General features: G+C 39.9%; 1 protein-coding gene across 1 annotated transcript; it reads left to right on the top strand.

Moving 5' to 3' along the window:
- The first annotated feature begins 1,749 nt into the window (after positions 1 to 1,749).
- On the top strand, positions 1,750 to 15,988 carry LOC114300027 (uncharacterized). The gene is made up of 6 exons (XM_082877304.1): positions 1,750 to 1,996; positions 2,153 to 2,589; positions 2,699 to 2,775; positions 15,339 to 15,390; positions 15,486 to 15,506; positions 15,600 to 15,988. Exons 3-6 carry the CDS (start codon positions 2,747 to 2,749, stop codon positions 15,831 to 15,833), a joined length of 336 nt encoding a protein of 111 aa, XP_082733430.1. The 5' UTR covers positions 1,750 to 1,996; positions 2,153 to 2,589; positions 2,699 to 2,746; the 3' UTR covers positions 15,834 to 15,988.
- The last annotated feature ends 1,436 nt before the right edge of the window (positions 15,989 to 17,424 follow it).

Genomic DNA, 17,424 nt, shown 5'->3' with positions numbered 1-17,424 from the left:
CTTCTCTCTCTGTCTATCTGTCTATCTGTCTCTCTCTTCGTTTATCTCTCTTTTCTCTATCTCTCATATCTGTCTTCTCTCTCTGTCTTTCTCGCTTATCTCTCTTCTTTCTATCTCTCTCTCTCGCTCATCTCTCTTCTCTCTATCTCTCTTATTTTTTTATCTCTATCTCTCTGTCTCTCTCACTCATTTCTCTTTCTCTCTCTCTCTCTCTCTCTATGTCTCTCTATCATTCATCTCTTTTTGCAATCTTTCTCTCTCCTTTTGTCTATCTCTCAATCATCTCTTGTTTCTCTTTCTTTTTCTGTTTCTGTTTCTCTTTCTCTCTCTCTCTCTCTCTCTCTCTCTGTCTCTCACTCATCACTCTTGTCTCTCTCTTTCTCTCTCTGTTTGCCTATCTATTTGTCTGTCTGTCTCTCTCTCCCTCATTATGTTCGCCTTGCTCATTCTTCCCCTCTCCTCTTCTCTATTTACCAAGCTCCCTCTTGATTTATTAAGACACTACAAGAAAATGCACTTTTAGTGACTACTTTGTCTCTCTCTCACTTATCACTTTGTCTCTGTTGCTGTCTATGTCTCTGTCTCTGTCTCTGTCTTCTCTATCTATCTCTAACTCATCTCTATCACACCACCCATCTCCTCTACCATCTTCACCACTACTGCAAATGCCATTCCACTACCACCACTACTACCACTGTTGCCACTCCACCTTTACGACTATCATTACCACCACCATCGCCATCACTCCACTACCACCACTACTACTACTATTACCTCTCCTCCACCACTACTACTCTATCTCCTCTATGACTACCATAACTTCACCACTAATCTCCTTCGTCATCACTACCACCACCACTATCACCTCTTATCCACAACCACCACTACTACTACCACTACTACTACCATTACCTCTCATTCACCACCACCACTCCATCTCCTCTACCACTACCACAACTTCACCACTAATCTCCTTCGCCACCACCACCACCACCACCTTCACCACTATTGCCACTCCCTCTTCTCTACCACAAAAAATTAGTTCCTGATTTATAGTTACCAAAAAAATGGGCAGCAAAAAAAAAAAAAAAAAAATCATTGACCATAAAAAATTTACTTTATTTTAATAGAAAATATTTTTTCATTAAAATATTACCCTTACTTCTACCAAATACAAAAAAAAACTTTTTTTTTCATTAAAATAAAAATGAAACAAAGAAATTTTTAATGAAAAATGAAAAATCTAAAAAAAAATGAAAAATGAAAAAAAAAATTCATTAACTAAAAAAAATGCAAAATAAAAAAAAATCATTAACTAAAAAAAATAAAAAATAAAAAATAAATAAATTCATTAACTACAAAAAAAAATTAACGAAAAAAAAAAAACTCTTTTCGTTTTCCCGCAATTTTATCTCAATTCCCCCCTTTTTTTCTCACGATTTCCCCAATACCTAGGCCTCGTTTGGGAACATGTTAATTTAATAACTTTTTAGCTATTTGGCTAAAATATGAGCTAAAAAAAACTAGTACGTTAGGGATGAGTTTTTGGCTTTTTACGAAAAAATGTGCAAAAAGTAGAGAGAAAAGAGAATCTTTGATTTTTTTGTATGAATTATTGACTTTTTGATTTTTTGAATAACTTTTTAACTACAAAAGTCATTTGCCAAACGAGGCCCGCACTCCCTCTCACTCTCTCTCTCTCCTCTCTCTTTATCTCTTTCGCCTACGTCGTCGTCTTTGGTACCGCCACCAGCAACCACCACTGCCGCCGCCACACATTCTCCCTCACTGCCCTCTCTCTCGTCGCCTTAGTGATTTCAATTTATCTCAGAAAGGGGGCGAGAGATTCATTTCAGAGCAATTTCGATTTTGATTTCGAAGTTCTCTCTCAATTTCGAAGTTCTCTCTCAATTTCGAAGTTCTGTCTCTCTCGATTTCGAAGCTCCACCGTCACCACCGTCTGCACCAGCGAGAGTGAGCACCATCGTCTACTAAGGTGAGCACTGCCGTCTACAATCTTAGTTTCGTATTCTCTTCCTTCCCATCGATTCTTCTCCTAGGGTTTGCAATCTTGAATCTTCTCCTAGGGTTTTCAATTAGCCATCTCTAATAATCTGCTTAACATAGGTACAATGTTGATTTGGTTGTGCAGATAAGGATCGGAAACTTGGATTTAGACTTGATTGACTTTGCAGTGAAACTGATATCATAGTAGAAGAGCTCACGACGCAGGATAGTAGTCTCATTCTTATGCAGAATTTTCCTGCAAGAAATACATTATAGTGAAGAATTTTTTTTAGTTATATTTTTTTTTCCAATTTCTTCTTTCTTTCCTATGATTTTTGACCTCACTACATGCTTCCTACATTGTTTTGAGAGAAATTCATCGCAGGAGGGCTGAAGCCTCATTCTTACGCAAATTTTTTGGGCAAGACTAATGTGTTCCATGTCTCTTTAGTCACTTAAGTTTTAATATATCTTAATGGCTTGTAAAGATATTAGATATATGATTGTTATACTTGGATTTTTCTGGATTGTAGTAATATCTTTTTGGGCTTTTGGGATTGCAGATTTTTTTTACAGGCTTTGGTATTTTTCTTCTCTTTTTTATTTTTATTTTTTTACTCTTTTAGGTAAAAGAAGTATATTTATTTCCTTTCATTTCATTGCTTTTGAAGTATACTTCTTGTTATGGCAGGAATAGGAGATCAATGCTCTAATCGAGGAGTTAAACGGTTCACTGAGCATGTGGTCAAAATCTGAAGGATACTGCATGTATGATTTTGTAGTTGTTGGAGAAAAATGGTTGAATAAGAAATTTCCTTATAAATGTGTATATAACTCACACATTTAAGGCTCATCAGTTTTACAAAATTGATTGGGCAGTTTTGCTAGCATTAGTTGCCAGCCTTGATGGCTAGAGGCTTCTCCCCTCTCCCCCATGGTGTATAAAAGGAGGCCCTATTCCTTGAAAAGAGATATAGAATTTTTCCTTGACATCCATACACTGTCAGTCTACTTCTCCTATAATTTTCTTCCTGAGAGAGAGTGCTGCCGTTGTCCGTTCGCTAATCTAATCAGAAGGTGCTTCTGTTGTAGCTGGTAAAAACCGTCGTATCCTGGGAAGTAGACGCCGACGTACCTCCAGCACCCAACGGTGAGGCGGCGAATCTATTTTAAGGAGACTGTGGTATCACACAGGCTTCGGTTTGCTTTCTTTAACCATTTTATATTTTATCTGTATTTTATTCAGCATGTTATTTTCCTGGGATTGAAGGTTTGTTTTGTTCATCTCATAATTTTGCGATATGCAATGTGAAATTATGTAATGTGAGCAGTTTTTCCCAACAAGCTGAAAATATATTCGATGTTTATCATAGAATTAGATTAATAGATTCATAGGTGTGTGTAATAATTTTGCATGTAATTGGCCATTGGTAGTACTAGCGAGTTAATTGGTTTATTAGATGCATGTATACAGGGTTAAGCTTTTGATTTTGCCATTTTGTGTATGCTATTGTTTGGTCTTCCCATGGCATGGAATAGGCCACTGTTATCAATAGGGAAGAAGAGTTCCATTGGTGCAACGTTAATTCACTGTATTTTCTAATTAATTTATTAATTTATGGTGTACCGGTTCATGCCTTGTATTTCTAGATTTACATACTTCTAGTACACATGCTTCTAGTTTACAATATAAATTACATGTTCATTCGGGTTTAATTTTTAGTGTAATTTACATTTCTAGCATGTCTATTAGGTAGTAAATTTTTCATGTAACTTGTACCTATTAATCTTTAATTTAGGTGTGGAGTTGTAAAGTTTATAACTTGCCTATATTTAAATTCATGTTAATTTCTCTAGAATTATTTGCATGTTAATCATGTCATTTGCAATTCTTGCCTAGTAATGTGATTTAAATATTTAGGAGTTATAAAATGTTTGTAACTTGCCTCAATTAATTACATGTTTAGTGTACCATAAGTTCATATGTAACCTTTACCAATTTAAAATATGGTTTAATTATATTTAATTTAGGTCTGTAACTTATATAGTTAATTACATGTTTATTATGTAATTAATTTTTTACAGTTTTTTTTAGTTTAAATTCTAGATGTGTAACTTAAGGGTTGGTTTTAATCTTTACTTACAGTTATTTATTAGTTTGTTTGCTAGTACCCTCTCCTTCAATCACTACTTTGCCAAAAGCAAAGAAAAGCTGAGGGAGGTTTTGTTGTATTTTGCTGCTAACTCTTTATTGCAGGAATACCTATGGAAATGGGAAAAAGGATTAATTTAGACTAAATATTTGAAGCAATTGTTTGCTTGAGTGTTCATTTGTGGTTATTCACCAATATGTAAAGCACGTTTTATTTGCTTATAATTATTGTAGCAATTTTGTTGTAATTGTTTGTACAGTTTGAAACTTGGTGTGTTTAACCTAGTTCATCCGTTGGAAAATTTAATTCTTAAAGGTGTTTCCCATGGACTATGAGTCAACATGCTCTTGAAAGTTTTGTCTAAGGTTAACTGGGTTTTAAGTGGGACCGGTGTGACCTCTCCAGTCTTCCTGGAAACTTTCCTGACCATGTTCGATTCTAGGTTGCGTGGTGAGACTAGTTTTGAATTAAATTTCCAATTGTGGGATTTTCTAATGTTAAGTTTGATTTCTGGAAATACAGAATAGTGAAAATTCTGCTGTAATTTTTCAGAAATGGCAACTGTCTCTGATGCTGCTAATGTTGGTGGGGATCCGAAACCCGGGGCGACTGGCTTGCCAACCCCTGCTGTGACCTCTGTGGTCAATCCTCCTGTTGTTACTCCGGCTGTTCCGGGAGGACCGCTCAATCATCACGAGCGCCCGGAGAAGTTCACGGGAGTGAATTTCAAGAGATGGCAGCAGAAGATGCTGTTTTATTTGACTACTCTGAGCCTTGCGAGGTTTCTGAGTGAAGATGTACCAGCCGTAGATGAGAATGAGCAAGATAAACAAAAGCCCATGGCTCTGGACGCTTGGAAACAAGCAGACTTCTTATGCCAGAATTACATCCTGAACGGCTTGGCGGATCCGCTTTTCAACATGTTCTATGCCAAGAAATCGGCTAAGGAGTTGTGGGATGCCTTGGACAAAAAGTACAAGACCGAGGATGCTGGGGTAAAGAAATTTATCGTCGGCCGGTTCCTGGACTTCAAGATGGTGGACTCTAAAACTGTCCTGAGTCAAGTCCAAGAGTTCCAAGTGATTCTGCACGAGATATATGCAGAAGGGATGGTCCTAAGTGAGTCATTCCAAGCAGCTGCTTTGATTGAGAAGCTGCCTAACGGCTGGAAAGACTTCAAGAACTACTTGAAGCACAAACGAAAGGAGATGACAGTCGAAGAGCTCGTTGTCAGGCTCCGGATTGAAGAGGACAATAGGAAGAAAGGAGGGAGTACCTCCACTGTCAAAGCCAACATGGTTGAGCATGGCGAGTCCTCGGGGGCGAGAAAAAAACCACCGATAGGCAAATGTTTAAAGTTGGGGGCTAGAGAAGGAATCTCCAAAAGGCCAGCCTACAAGCCAAAGGAGCCTACTTTTAGGTTCGATGGCAAATGCTTCAACTGTGGAAGTGACGAGCATCCGGCAGTTGATTGTCTGAAGAATAAGCCCTACAGGAAAAACCCTCCCCAACACAAAAACCGGGCACATATGGCTGAAATGGAGGAATTGTCACACGATATGGACGACATGCATCTGTCAGCCGTCGTGTCAGAAGTAAACATGGTGGGGTCAAACCCGAGGGAGTGGTGGGTGGACACTAGGGCCACTCGCCATATTTGTGCAGAGAAGAGAATGTTCACAACTTTCGAACCGGTTTCAAATGGGGAGAAGTTGTTTATGGGAAACTCTGTAACCTCAGCTGTTGAGGGTAAAGGCAAGGTGATCCTGAAGATGACTTCAGGGAAAGAATTAACTTTGAACGATCTCCTTTTTGTGCCGGACATTCATAAGAACCTTGTCTCGGGGTCTCTCCTAAGCAAGCATGGTTTCCGCATGGTGTTTGAATCAGACAAGGTCGTGTTGACCAAGGGCGGGGTCTATATGGGGAAGGGATATATGTCAGGTGGTATGTTTAAATTGAATGTAATGACACTTATCCCTAAGATTAATGAGAAAGCTTCTTCTTCTATTTATATGCTTGAGTCCCCTAATTTATGGCATGGTAGATTGGGTCATGTAAATTTTGACTCTTTACGTAGATTAATCAAGTTAGATCACATACCATCTTTCAAGATTAATCCACAACACAAGTGTGAAACTTGTGTAGAAGCAAAATTGACAAGGTCTTCTTTTCATTCTATTGAAAGAAGTACCCAGCCTTTGGGTTTAGTGCATAGTGATGTGTGTGACTTGAAAGTTGTACAATCACGTGGTGGCAACAAGTACTTCATTACTTTTGTTGATGATTGCACTAAATACTGTTATGTGCATTTGCTTAAAAGCAAAGATATTGATAAATTTATTCTTTTTAAGAATGAAGTTGAGAATCAATTAAGCCGGAAAATCAAGGCATTGAGAAGTGATCGTGGTGGTGAGTATGAATCCCCGTTTGTCGAGACTTGTGCTCAATTTGGGATTATTCACCAAACCACAATGCCTTATTCGCCTCAGTCAAATGGTGTTGCTGAGCAGAAGAATAGGACGCTGAAAGAGATGATGAATGCAATGTTGATAAGTTCTGAGTTGCCACAGAACTTATGAGGGGAAGCAATTCTCTCCGCGAATTATATTCTTAATAGAATACCACGGAAGAAAGTGGACAAGACTCCATATGAGTTGTGGAAAGGTCACAAGCCTTCATATAAATACCTACGAATGTGGGGGTGTCTTGCAAAAGTGGCGGTACCTACACCCAAGCGGGTTAGGATAGGTCCGAAAACCGTGGACTGTATTTTCATTGGTTATGCAGAAAATAGTAGTGCATATAGATTCCTTGTGCACAAGTCTGATATTTCAGATATACATAAGAATACTATCATGGAATCTAGAAGTGCATCTTTCTTTGAAGATGTATTTCTGTGTCGTCCCCAAGACAGGGTTCCGAGTTCCATAAAAGAAATAGATGATCACATGGATGATCAAACAGCTGATCAAATAACTGATCAAGTAGATGATCAAGCTGATGAAGTAGATGAGCCAAGAAGGAGTAAAAGGGCTAAAACCACAAAGCCTTTTGGTCCAGACTTCTTGACTTATATGTTAGAGGGAGAACCTCGAACGTTCCATGAAACTGTGACTTCACCTGAAAGTCCTTTATGGAAAGAAGCAATTAAGAGTAAGATTGACTCCATCTTACAGAACCATACTTGGGAGTTGGTTGATCTACCCCCAGGCAGTAAGGCCTTGGGGAGTAAGTGGATCTTTCGAAGAAAGATGAAAGCGGATGGGTCAATTGACAAATATAAAGCTCGGCTAGTTATCAAAGGATACAGACAGCGAGAAGGCGTGGATTACTTTGATACGTATTCACCTGTGACAAGGATTACATCCATTCGTATGGTGATTACAATAGCAGCTTTACGTAGTTTAGAAATACATCATATGGATATAAAGACAGCTTTCTTAAATGGAGATTTAGATGAAGAAATCTACATGGAGCAACCCGAGGGGTTTTCAGCTCTAGGAAAAAGTAAGAAAGTCTGTAAGCTTGTCAAGTCATTGTATGGTTTGAAGCAAGCTCCCAAACAATAGCATGAGAAGTTTGACAATGCTATGTTGTCAAATGGGTTTCGAATCAATGAGTGTGATAAGTGCGTATATGTTAAAGACACTGACAAAGGTTATGTCATTTTGTGTCTATACGTTGATGACATACTCATTTTTTGTAGCAATGATGAAATGATTAGAGCTACCGAAAGATTGTTAAACTCTAAGTTTGACATGAAGGATATGGGCCTTGCAGTTGTCATTCTGGGTGTTAAGATCACCAGAACATCTGGTGGTATTGTACTTTCTCAAGCTCATTATGTTAATAAGATACTTAAGAAATTTAGAAAGTCAGATACAAGTATATTTAGGACACCTGTAGACTTAAGTCTATATTTGACCAAGAATAATGGTGAGAGTGTCTCTTAACTAGAATATTCTCGGGTCATTGGGAGTTTGATGCATCTGATGAATTGTACAAGGCCGGATATCGCCTACGCTGTTAGTAGGCTGAGTAGATACACGAGTAATCCTAATGCTACTCATTGGAAGGGCATTATGCGGGTGTTGGGGTATATCCATTACACCCTGGATTATGAGCTGCATTATACCAGATACCCAGCAGTACTAGAAGGGTATAGTGACGCAAATTGGATATCTGATATAAAAGATTCCAATCCACTAGTGATTATGTGTTTACCCTCGGAGGGGCAGTCGTGTCTTGAAAATCTGCCAAGCAAACGTGTATCTCGAGATCAACGATGGAATCTGAGTTTATTGCTTTAGATAGAGAAACTGAAGAAGCTGAATGGCTTCGCCAGTTTGTTGAGGATATTCCACGTTGGCCGAATCTTGTGCTAGCTATCAATATTCATTGCAATAGCCAATCAGCGATTGGTCGGGCACAGAGTAATATGTATAATGGAAAGTCTAGACATATCCATTGTAGACATAATTCCATAAGACAACTACTCTCAAATGGAGTTGTCTCTCTAGACTATATCAAGTCTAAGGACAACATGCGGATCCGCTAACCAAAGGATTAACTCGAGAGTTAGTAGAAAAGTCGTCAAGAGGAATGGGGTTAAGGCCTTTAGTATAGGTTACCGGAACAGAAAACCCAACCTAGTTGACTGGAGATCCCAAGATTTAGGTTCAAAGGGACAACCTAACTTCGTGTAACGGCTGAGTCACTGAAGAGGTAAATCCTCTTGCCCATTCCTTTATACAGTGATGTCCTGTGGGAGTGGAAGGTTAAGCTAATGCTTTTTTAAGATGAAATACCATATCTAGGTCACCTATGTGAGTGCGAAGTGGGGCCGCTTTTTTAAGAATTGCCAAGACCGAATTCTTTAAAAACACTCACAGAACCAGGTGTAGACACCCCATTTTTTACCGACCTTAAGACTCAGACGTCACCAACTGAGCGTTCGGTGATGTTGCATATTGTGCTCGTTCTGAGGTTGCGGAGTCTTGGTTGCGAGCCTTGCCTCCGGACTTCAGGGCTTTTTTGTGCTTTGCCTCGGTTTGTGAACCAGGTCCTGTTTTCTCTGTTTTCTCTTCCCGAAGGGAGGGAGAGGTCTCATAGACCATCTCTCAGGCCTCGTTTGGGAACAGGCTAATTTAGTAACTTTTTGGCTATTTGGCTAAAAAGGTAGGTAAAAAAAACTTGTATGTTTGGGATGACTTTTTGGCTAATTACGAAAAGATGTGCAAAAAGTAGAGAGAAAAGAGAATCTTTGACTTTTTGGTATGGGTTGTTAGCTTTTTGGCTAATTTAGTAACTTTTTGGCTAATTGGCTAAAATAGCCTCTTGCCAAACGAGGCCTCAGTGGCCGTAGGCTACGTTTCGTGGTCGTAGGCCATTTTTTCCGTTTGGAGCCCAGTTTTTGGTTTTCGGAGCCGTCGGCCGTGTGCCTCGGTTCGGGACCGCTTAACTACCTCCGTTTGCTCTAATTTTTGGTACACACCTTGTTTCCTCCCTTTAGAGGGACACTGTGGCCCGAGAGACCACCTTCGTGGTCATACGCCACTTTCGGTGCCTAACAGCCTGTTTTCGGGGCCCCAAACTGCGCGTTTTGGCCCCCGAACCTTTGTTTTGCATCCGTCTTGGTCTATTTTTGGCAGGGACCCTATTTTCAGTACTAGGGAGGCGGTAGTATGGTGGGAGGCCACCTTTTCCCCTTGGAAACCAATTTTCTCTTTTTCTCTCTCCTAAAGCCGGTTTTTCTGACAGAAAGCTGGTTTTTCTCACTTTTTAGCCACAATTTTTGGTTTTTCATACCAACATTGTGTTGTGCTCATCTGGGAGGCCACCAATATGGGTAGGCCGACCAGTAATTCTTCTTGACCCTTTTGAACCTTGCTAAAAAGCTGGTTTTTCTCTCTTGGGTCACATTTTCTGGTTTTCCACTATACAGCTGTGTTGCACTCATCTGGGAGGCCACCTTTCTGGGGTGGCCGACCAGCATTTCTTCTTGAACCTTTTGACCCCTGGTCGACCGACCAGGGGGAGTGGCCGGCCGACCACCTTAACTGGTCGGCCTGCTTCCTGCTTTTTGGTTTCTTTGAGTGTAAGTCAGCTGTGCCAGTTAGAAGCCTCAGAAGTGATCCCCCATACACGTGTATGGAGGATCTTTGAGTTTGGTTTTTAGCTTCCTTAGGAAGCTTTAGAGCCTCTCCTCTATAAAGGAGGGGCTGAGCTTCTATTGCAAGGTTTGAACCTTTTGGTTAGAACTTATACACCTCTCTCTCTATATCTCTACACTTGAGCTCCAAAACCCTAATATTCTTGCACCATTTGAACACCAACCCTTAGCACAACACCTCCACCATCCATCCAAGCATCTTGGAGTTGATTTCCAGAGGTTGAAGGCTCACCATCTTGGCCCAGAAGCTGCTGGAGTCATTGTCTACAAGGGTGAGTCTCTATTTTCCCCATTTTTGCATTATTTTGCTTCCTATCTTAGCCCTATTTGTGAGCATTTTTGGACTTCGACCTAAATTGAAGAAAGTCTTTTTTTGACCTCCTCTTTAAGTTTGACTGAGGTCACTTTTCTGTTTGGAGTCATCTTCTTCCTTGCATGCTTCATTTTCCCATGCTTTGAGCCATGCATTTAAGCATTTGCATTGGCCTTGTTTTGGACTCTTAGCCACTGAAATCTAGTGGATTTTCAGTGGCTTTGATGTGTCTTTGAGCTCCAAAATCATAGAGGGGTGACCCTCTCACCCCTTATTCTCTTTACTAGCTTTGTTGGCCTTCCAGAGGAGCTCCATTTTGCATGTTGTGAAGTCATATTCCAGGACTTATTTTGTGAGTTTTATGGTCTGCATTAGCTCTGTACAAAGCCCATATTGCCATATTTTATGTCTATGATGAATGTGTAGAGCAATCCTATTCAAGACCTTTCAAAGGGACCTTTCATTGCATGCTTCCTAGACCAATTCCAGGGCCTATTTGGTGAGTTTTAAGGTTGTCATAACTCATTTCCAGAGGTGGTTTTGACCTTTTATGTGTCCATCATATAGGTGTAGAGTAACCTCTTGCATGGCCTTCCAAAGGAGCTCATCATTTTTGCATGTATTGACTGAGTTTCAGTGGTTATTTGAGCATATCCTGGCATGGCATACATCTTTTTTTAGCTGGTTTAATGAGCTTTCATATTCTTCATATAGTTGTAGAACAACTCATGGTTCACTAGCTTTCTTTGCATGCTTTGTGAGCCCTTGATTTTAGCACTTTTTGGCCATGTCATAAACTGATATTGTGCTTATTTTAGACTTCCCTAGCTCTGTTTTTGGGTCTCATGATTAAATGATGTTTGTTTTGCATGCTTGTAGTTCAATACCTATGCTTAACTTTGAGATTTGAGGTCCATTGCATGCATGTGCTGAGGTGTGTTCATGTTTTGAGGCCATTTTACATCACATTTCAGAGCCTATATGAATGCCATATTGCCATGTTTTCATCTCTTTAAGTGTGCTTGAGAGTCGGGCTTGAATGGCTTGTTTACCGACCATTGAATGAGCTTCATTTTCATGCTTGTTGAGCCATCATTTTAGGCCAATTTTCCACTGTTTCAGACCTGCCTAGGGACTGTTTGGGGTTGGTTTTGCCTTTGGTGCATTGCTTTGGATACCTCTAGTGTAACGCACTTCACTAGTTTCGGTACCCGGGCCCCCTAGCTTGCATTGTGTGCCATGTTTGCGTGATTCGGGACCATTGAGCATCATATTTCAGAGCTGTAAATTGCATGTTTGTATGCCATCTTTCATCCCTTGCCATGCTTTGGCAGAGTGGTATTTCATGCCTTAGGTTCGGTCCTTGGCATTCGTGCATGTGTGCATGCATTTCGATTCTCTCATTTTCATCACATGGCCACTGATGTGAGTGTGGCTGAGGTCCACTCATTTTGGTGTAAGTCCATTTTGCATCGAGCATGCCATGTAGTTCATGTTGTTGCATGTTTAGCCTTTGCATTGCGTATGCTAGGTTGTATGTTAGTCGCATTGTGTATGCCATCTCATTTGCACTGTGTTTGGGATAGGAGTTAGCCCAAGCACGAGAAACGAGGGACGTTTCGTACTCCGAGTGACGGAACGTGTCTCAATTCCCGGTCGCCGACACTCCGGATTATCCATGATGGAGTTTAGGTCTTGTTGTGTTTATATGTGCATTCATTTCACATCGAGTCGTGCAATTCGACTCCTCGGCCATCATGCATCGAGATGCATGATTGGTGGCACGAAGATCGAGGACTACACTCCCTGAAGAGTAGTCATGCATACATATGTGAAAATACTTTGTTGTGCCCATTTCTTGCTCTCTGTTGCAGCAAATCAGAAATCAGCAGCTTTCTAAAGCCTTGCACAGCATTCCGGCATTAATTGCAAACAGAGGCGAATCGGGGCATCGCAATGGATTTCCGCGCAAGGTAACTCGAACATGCATCATTCATCATTCGGAACAAAGCTGAGGCGGTCCATAGCTTGCACGCTAATTTATCCGCTTGCCTAGTTAAGTTGTTAATTAATTAGGATTTTGTACTTACTCGGACTGTAATTATTTATTCAGACTGTAATTACTTTCGGACTGTATGTTATTTATTCGGACCCTCCGAGTGAGGGCACAATTGTAATAAGTGTGTGTGCGTGTAATGTATGTCTTCCAACTCCACGTCTTTCCCCATTTTATTTATCAGCTTATGATGGTTAGATTAGGGCATGTTTCAATTAGCATACTTATACTCGCATTTTTGCATCCATTCATCTGTCTTGCATGCACCGGGCTCGGCGCATCATACTAACTGCATTGTATTTCAATTCCGAGTTGAATACGTGTTAGTTGTAGTATTTCACATGCCATTGTAGAATAGCCGAGCCTATTTTAGTAGCATTTTGCATGTGTTGCATTAGGCATTCCAGCATAGTTAGGATCATGCATGGATTTCTAATCAGCTTATGTTTTGGCTCGGAGTACTCGGTAAGTGCTTATGCTTTAGCATCCTTGCATGCGTGTGAGTGTTGCCATGACAGTATGCTTTCCATGAGGCTAATTGCTTATGTGATATAACTGCCTGAATGCTTGTGGGTGAAGGTTGGATTGCTTGAATTGGAACAATCCATTGGAATCAGTGTTTTAGCCTACTCGTGAGTAGCAAACTTCAAACCATTTCCAAACAAACGGATGGGCAATGCTTTGTTCTGAATTAGGCAATCTAGTCTATACTTGTTTGCTGTGCGCATAACATAGTAAATCTAGGCTAATAACCGGAATAAGAACCCATAATGTTTTCAAAACAAGATATCATGGTTAGTAGAGGCCAATCTTCGGATCGGGCGAGAGGGGGTGCTCATAGCTGACCTTCCCCAATCGTACCCAAGTTCCCGAGCCGAGGCAACTCTGGTGATGACGGACACATGGCCTTAGGCAAACGAGTCAAGGTTTCCTAAATTCTCCCAAAATAAAATATTTAGGTGGCGACTCTGTATCTGCCAAAGCAGTCCATGTTTGGCACTTCTTTACAAAAATCTATTTTTCAAAACGATTTTTCGGATTTGGACTCTTTGGTTCAGATTAAGAACCATGACGATTTGAGAGTCCGAACTGTGGTGAGCCCAAAACGAACAGAACGGGATTCATCCTCCCGGGACGTTCGGGGAGGTCTACACCAGGCTAATGTTCCAGGGCCATACCAGACACACTAGTGAGAACAAGAACAATGGTTGAACTAACTCCTGTGTGAGGTCTATTGTCTCGGTTTACATAAACGGCAGAACAGTTCAAGACATCACGTTCACTGGTCAGCCAGTAAATCTGATAGGCTTTCACTACGAAAGGTTCAAGGCCAACAGCTACCTTTTCTGATGCAGGGTTAGTCTATGTGCGCTCTCTCTTTCCGAGTCTTTGTTGATAAACGTTGAGCGTTTGCTGTATTCGGTCAATTTTTATTCATGTGGGGGATTGTTGGAGAAAAATTGTTGAATAAGAAATTGCCTCATAAATGTGTATATAACTCACACATTTAAGGCTCATTAGTTTTACAAAATTGATTGGGCAGTTTTGCTAGCATTAGTTGCCAGCCTTGATGGCTAGAGGCTCCTCCCCTCTCCCCCATGGTGTATAAAAGGAGGCCCTATTCCTTGAAAAGAGATATAGAATTTTTCCTTGACATCCATACACTGTCAGTCTACTTCTCCTATAATTTTCTTCCTGAGAGAGAGTGTTGCCGTTGTCCGTTCGCTAATCTAATCAGAAGGTGCTTCTGTTGTAGCTGGTAAAAACCGTCGTATCCTGGGAAGTAGACGCCGACGTACCTCCAGCACCCAACGGTGAGGCGGCGAATCTATTTTAAGGAGACTGTGATATCACACAGGCTTCGGTTTGCTTCCTTTAACCATTTTATATTTTATTTATATTTCATTCAGCATGTTATTTTTCCTGGGATTGAAGGTTTGTTTTGTTCATCTCATAATTTTGCGATATGCAATGTGAAATTATGTAATGTGAGTAGTTTTTCCCAATAGTAGTTTCAGATGACTTCTTGTTTTATGTCTCCCTATATATAATTCTTCTTGTGATTGCATACTGATCTTGTGTCAAGTTATCTAAACCGATTACAATCATATTGTCTGTATGCCTTGTCATTCCCCATCAGATTCATTGTGGTTTAAAAAGAAAGATATACCATAAAAGTTCTTAAAACAATTAATTGTAGATCAATGATATTTTATGATCTTAAGAACATTTAATAGGAAACAAAATGGAACATGGCTCTATTCAATTGAATCTGACTTATATGAGGATGGAGAACCCACTTTACAAGCTAAGCCATATTAATGATTTCCAGTTTGGAAAGAAAGGCCATTATAATTTCAGCAACTGAAGTATTAAGAGATTCAGAAATGCACCTTATTTCTTTTATAGGTTAGTTTTGAATTTTGCCATTGGTAAGTAACATAACTGGGGGTTATGGATTGGTTTCTGGCTTTGTTTTTGATTCCTGTGCTGTATGCTTTGGAAGTTTGTGTCTACTGATGTGAATAATAAGGAAACAACTCATAGTCAAGCTGAACTGTGATTTTTATGTAAATGTGACCCATTATAGTTTGTTGAAATACTGATGTATGTCCGCTTCTTCGCCTGCCGTAGAGAAATTGGAGACGGCTCATGGGACTCTTGGTTTATGCCCCTACAGGAACAGGTAGGACCTAGCATAATAATGTTATTTGGCTCGTCATCTAGAAGTGTTGTTATTTGTAGTCAAGTTTTAATTTGTACTGTGCTTAATATTTACAGGCTGAAGAAGTTTGTGACAAGGTGGTGTATCTCCATGGCCACCTTCGTTGGTTCCATTGTTTTGTTTTCTAAGTTTGATTTTGCCTAGTGACTACTTCATAATCAAATTGACAGGTGAAGAAAATGAAAGAACACAGCAAGGGTTTCAACATAGTTGGTCTCTCCCAGGTGATCAATGAGGATTTGATATTTTCTATTTTTTGCAGTGCATTTGTATTGCTACACGCATTGTATAAATGTTTTTCTTTACTAGTCAGGAGAACGTCTTTAGTGGCTGCATATACTGTACTAGAGGAAAATTGCAATTTTGATATCAATAGAAATGAAGATAAAATGATTAAAGGATAGGAGAATGTGGCATTGATCAACCTCTAACATTATGGATAATTATATCCAGAAACTGTCAAGGCTATAGCACTACTTAGTTTAGTGGGTTAAAATAATTAAACAAGCATTTGGCAAAGTTTAACTCTTTTAAATGTCGTTGCTGTGCTATTATGTGGCTCAATGTATGGAATTATCACCAGCTCAAATAGTCCATCTCCCTTATGTCTGTGATTTGTTACCTTCTTTTGCTTTTTGAAGAGTTTTCCATATGGTTTTCAGTGCTCGAGGGATAATTATCTTGGTGTGTATTATTGTTAATAGAAGATACATTAGCCTGGTCAGTTAATAGAAAAATGCCAAAATTCTCTGTTTAGGATTTCAAAACCTTTATTTCCTAATATTCCTTATCCTTAACCCAATTATTTACTTTTAAGTCTACGAGGACAAACAGTTCATGATGATCACACAATAAAATTTCAATAAAAGAAACTGATAAAAATGTTTAAATGTAGTATAACATGTAGTTGGTAAGTTCAAACACTTGTCGGTAAAGGTTTTTTCTTTTTTTCCTACTGTTTTGTAATTTTCTTGAGGCCACAGATTAACTTGATGATTTTATTTTTTTAATCAAAATATTTGAGGGCCCTCAAGATGTTGCTATCAATATGCATTTACTGTACCACAACGTGAAAATGCTTCAAAATACATTTTAGCATAACCAATATATGTTTTCTGTTCCTAACTTCACCTCTTAAATTAGTAAATGCAATTATACAACACTAAACAGTATTCACAGTGAATTCTTGAGATAGAGCTGGTTAAGGGTGAATAATATTATTGGGAGGGTTTTTTCACAAATAAATGCATGGCTCTCATGACTTTTTGGTTTGTTTGGCACGAAACGGCGTCGGAATAGAAAACGGCATCGGTTCGGCACGAAACTTGGCACACACGACCACCTAGGCACGAGAGACTTGTGGGAGAAGACGGGACTCCAATCGTGTTCCCGATTTGGGAGTTAAAGCCAGATTTCACTCTAGGCAAACTAGTTCTTTAACAAATTTGAATTCGAGGTACTGACGCCCCAAAATCACCAAACGGCGTCGGTTTGTCACGAAACTTGGTACATACGACCGCCTCGGCACGAGAGACTTGTGGGAGAAGACGGGACTCCAATTGGGTTCCCAGTTTGGGAGTTAGAACTGGATTTCACTCTAGACAAATTAGTTCTTTAAGAAACTTGAATTTGAAGTGTTGATGCCCCAAAATCATCAAACGGCATCGGATTGGCATGAAACTTCGCACACACGACCGCCTAGGCACGAGAGACTTGTGGGAGAAGACAGGACGCCAATCAGGTTCCTGGTTTAGGAGTTAGAGCCGGATTTCACTCTAGACAAACTAGTTCCTTAAGAAACATGAATTCGAGGTGTTGACGCCCCAAAATCACCAAACAGCGTTAGTGTGGCACGAAACTTGGCACACACGATCGTCTAGGCACGAGAGACTTGTGGGAGAAGACGGGACTCCAATCGAGTTCCCGGTTTGGGAGTTAAAGCCGGATTTTGGTCTAGGCAAACTAATTTATTAAGAAATTTGAATTAGAGGTGTT

The sequence above is a fragment of the Camellia sinensis genome, chromosome 7 (genome assembly GCF_055761805.1).
Source record: "Camellia sinensis isolate YWXY chromosome 7, ASM5576180v1, whole genome shotgun sequence".
Taxonomy (NCBI): Eukaryota; Viridiplantae; Streptophyta; class Magnoliopsida; order Ericales; family Theaceae; genus Camellia; species Camellia sinensis.
Note: the sequence above shows the minus strand (reverse complement) of the source record. Positions and strands in the feature narration are given on the sequence as shown.

Excerpts from the sequence above, each read along its gene's own strand:
- LOC114300027 (XM_082877304.1), top strand. The coding sequence starts at position 2,747 with ATGTGGTCAAAATCTGAAGGATACTGCAT. Across the intron at positions 2,776-15,338 it reads AAATCTGAAGGATACTGCAT|AGAAATTGGAGACGGCTCAT; the intron begins GTATGATTTTGT and ends CGCCTGCCGTAG. Across the intron at positions 15,391-15,485 it reads TTATGCCCCTACAGGAACAG|GCTGAAGAAGTTTGTGACAA; the intron begins GTAGGACCTAGC and ends TAATATTTACAG.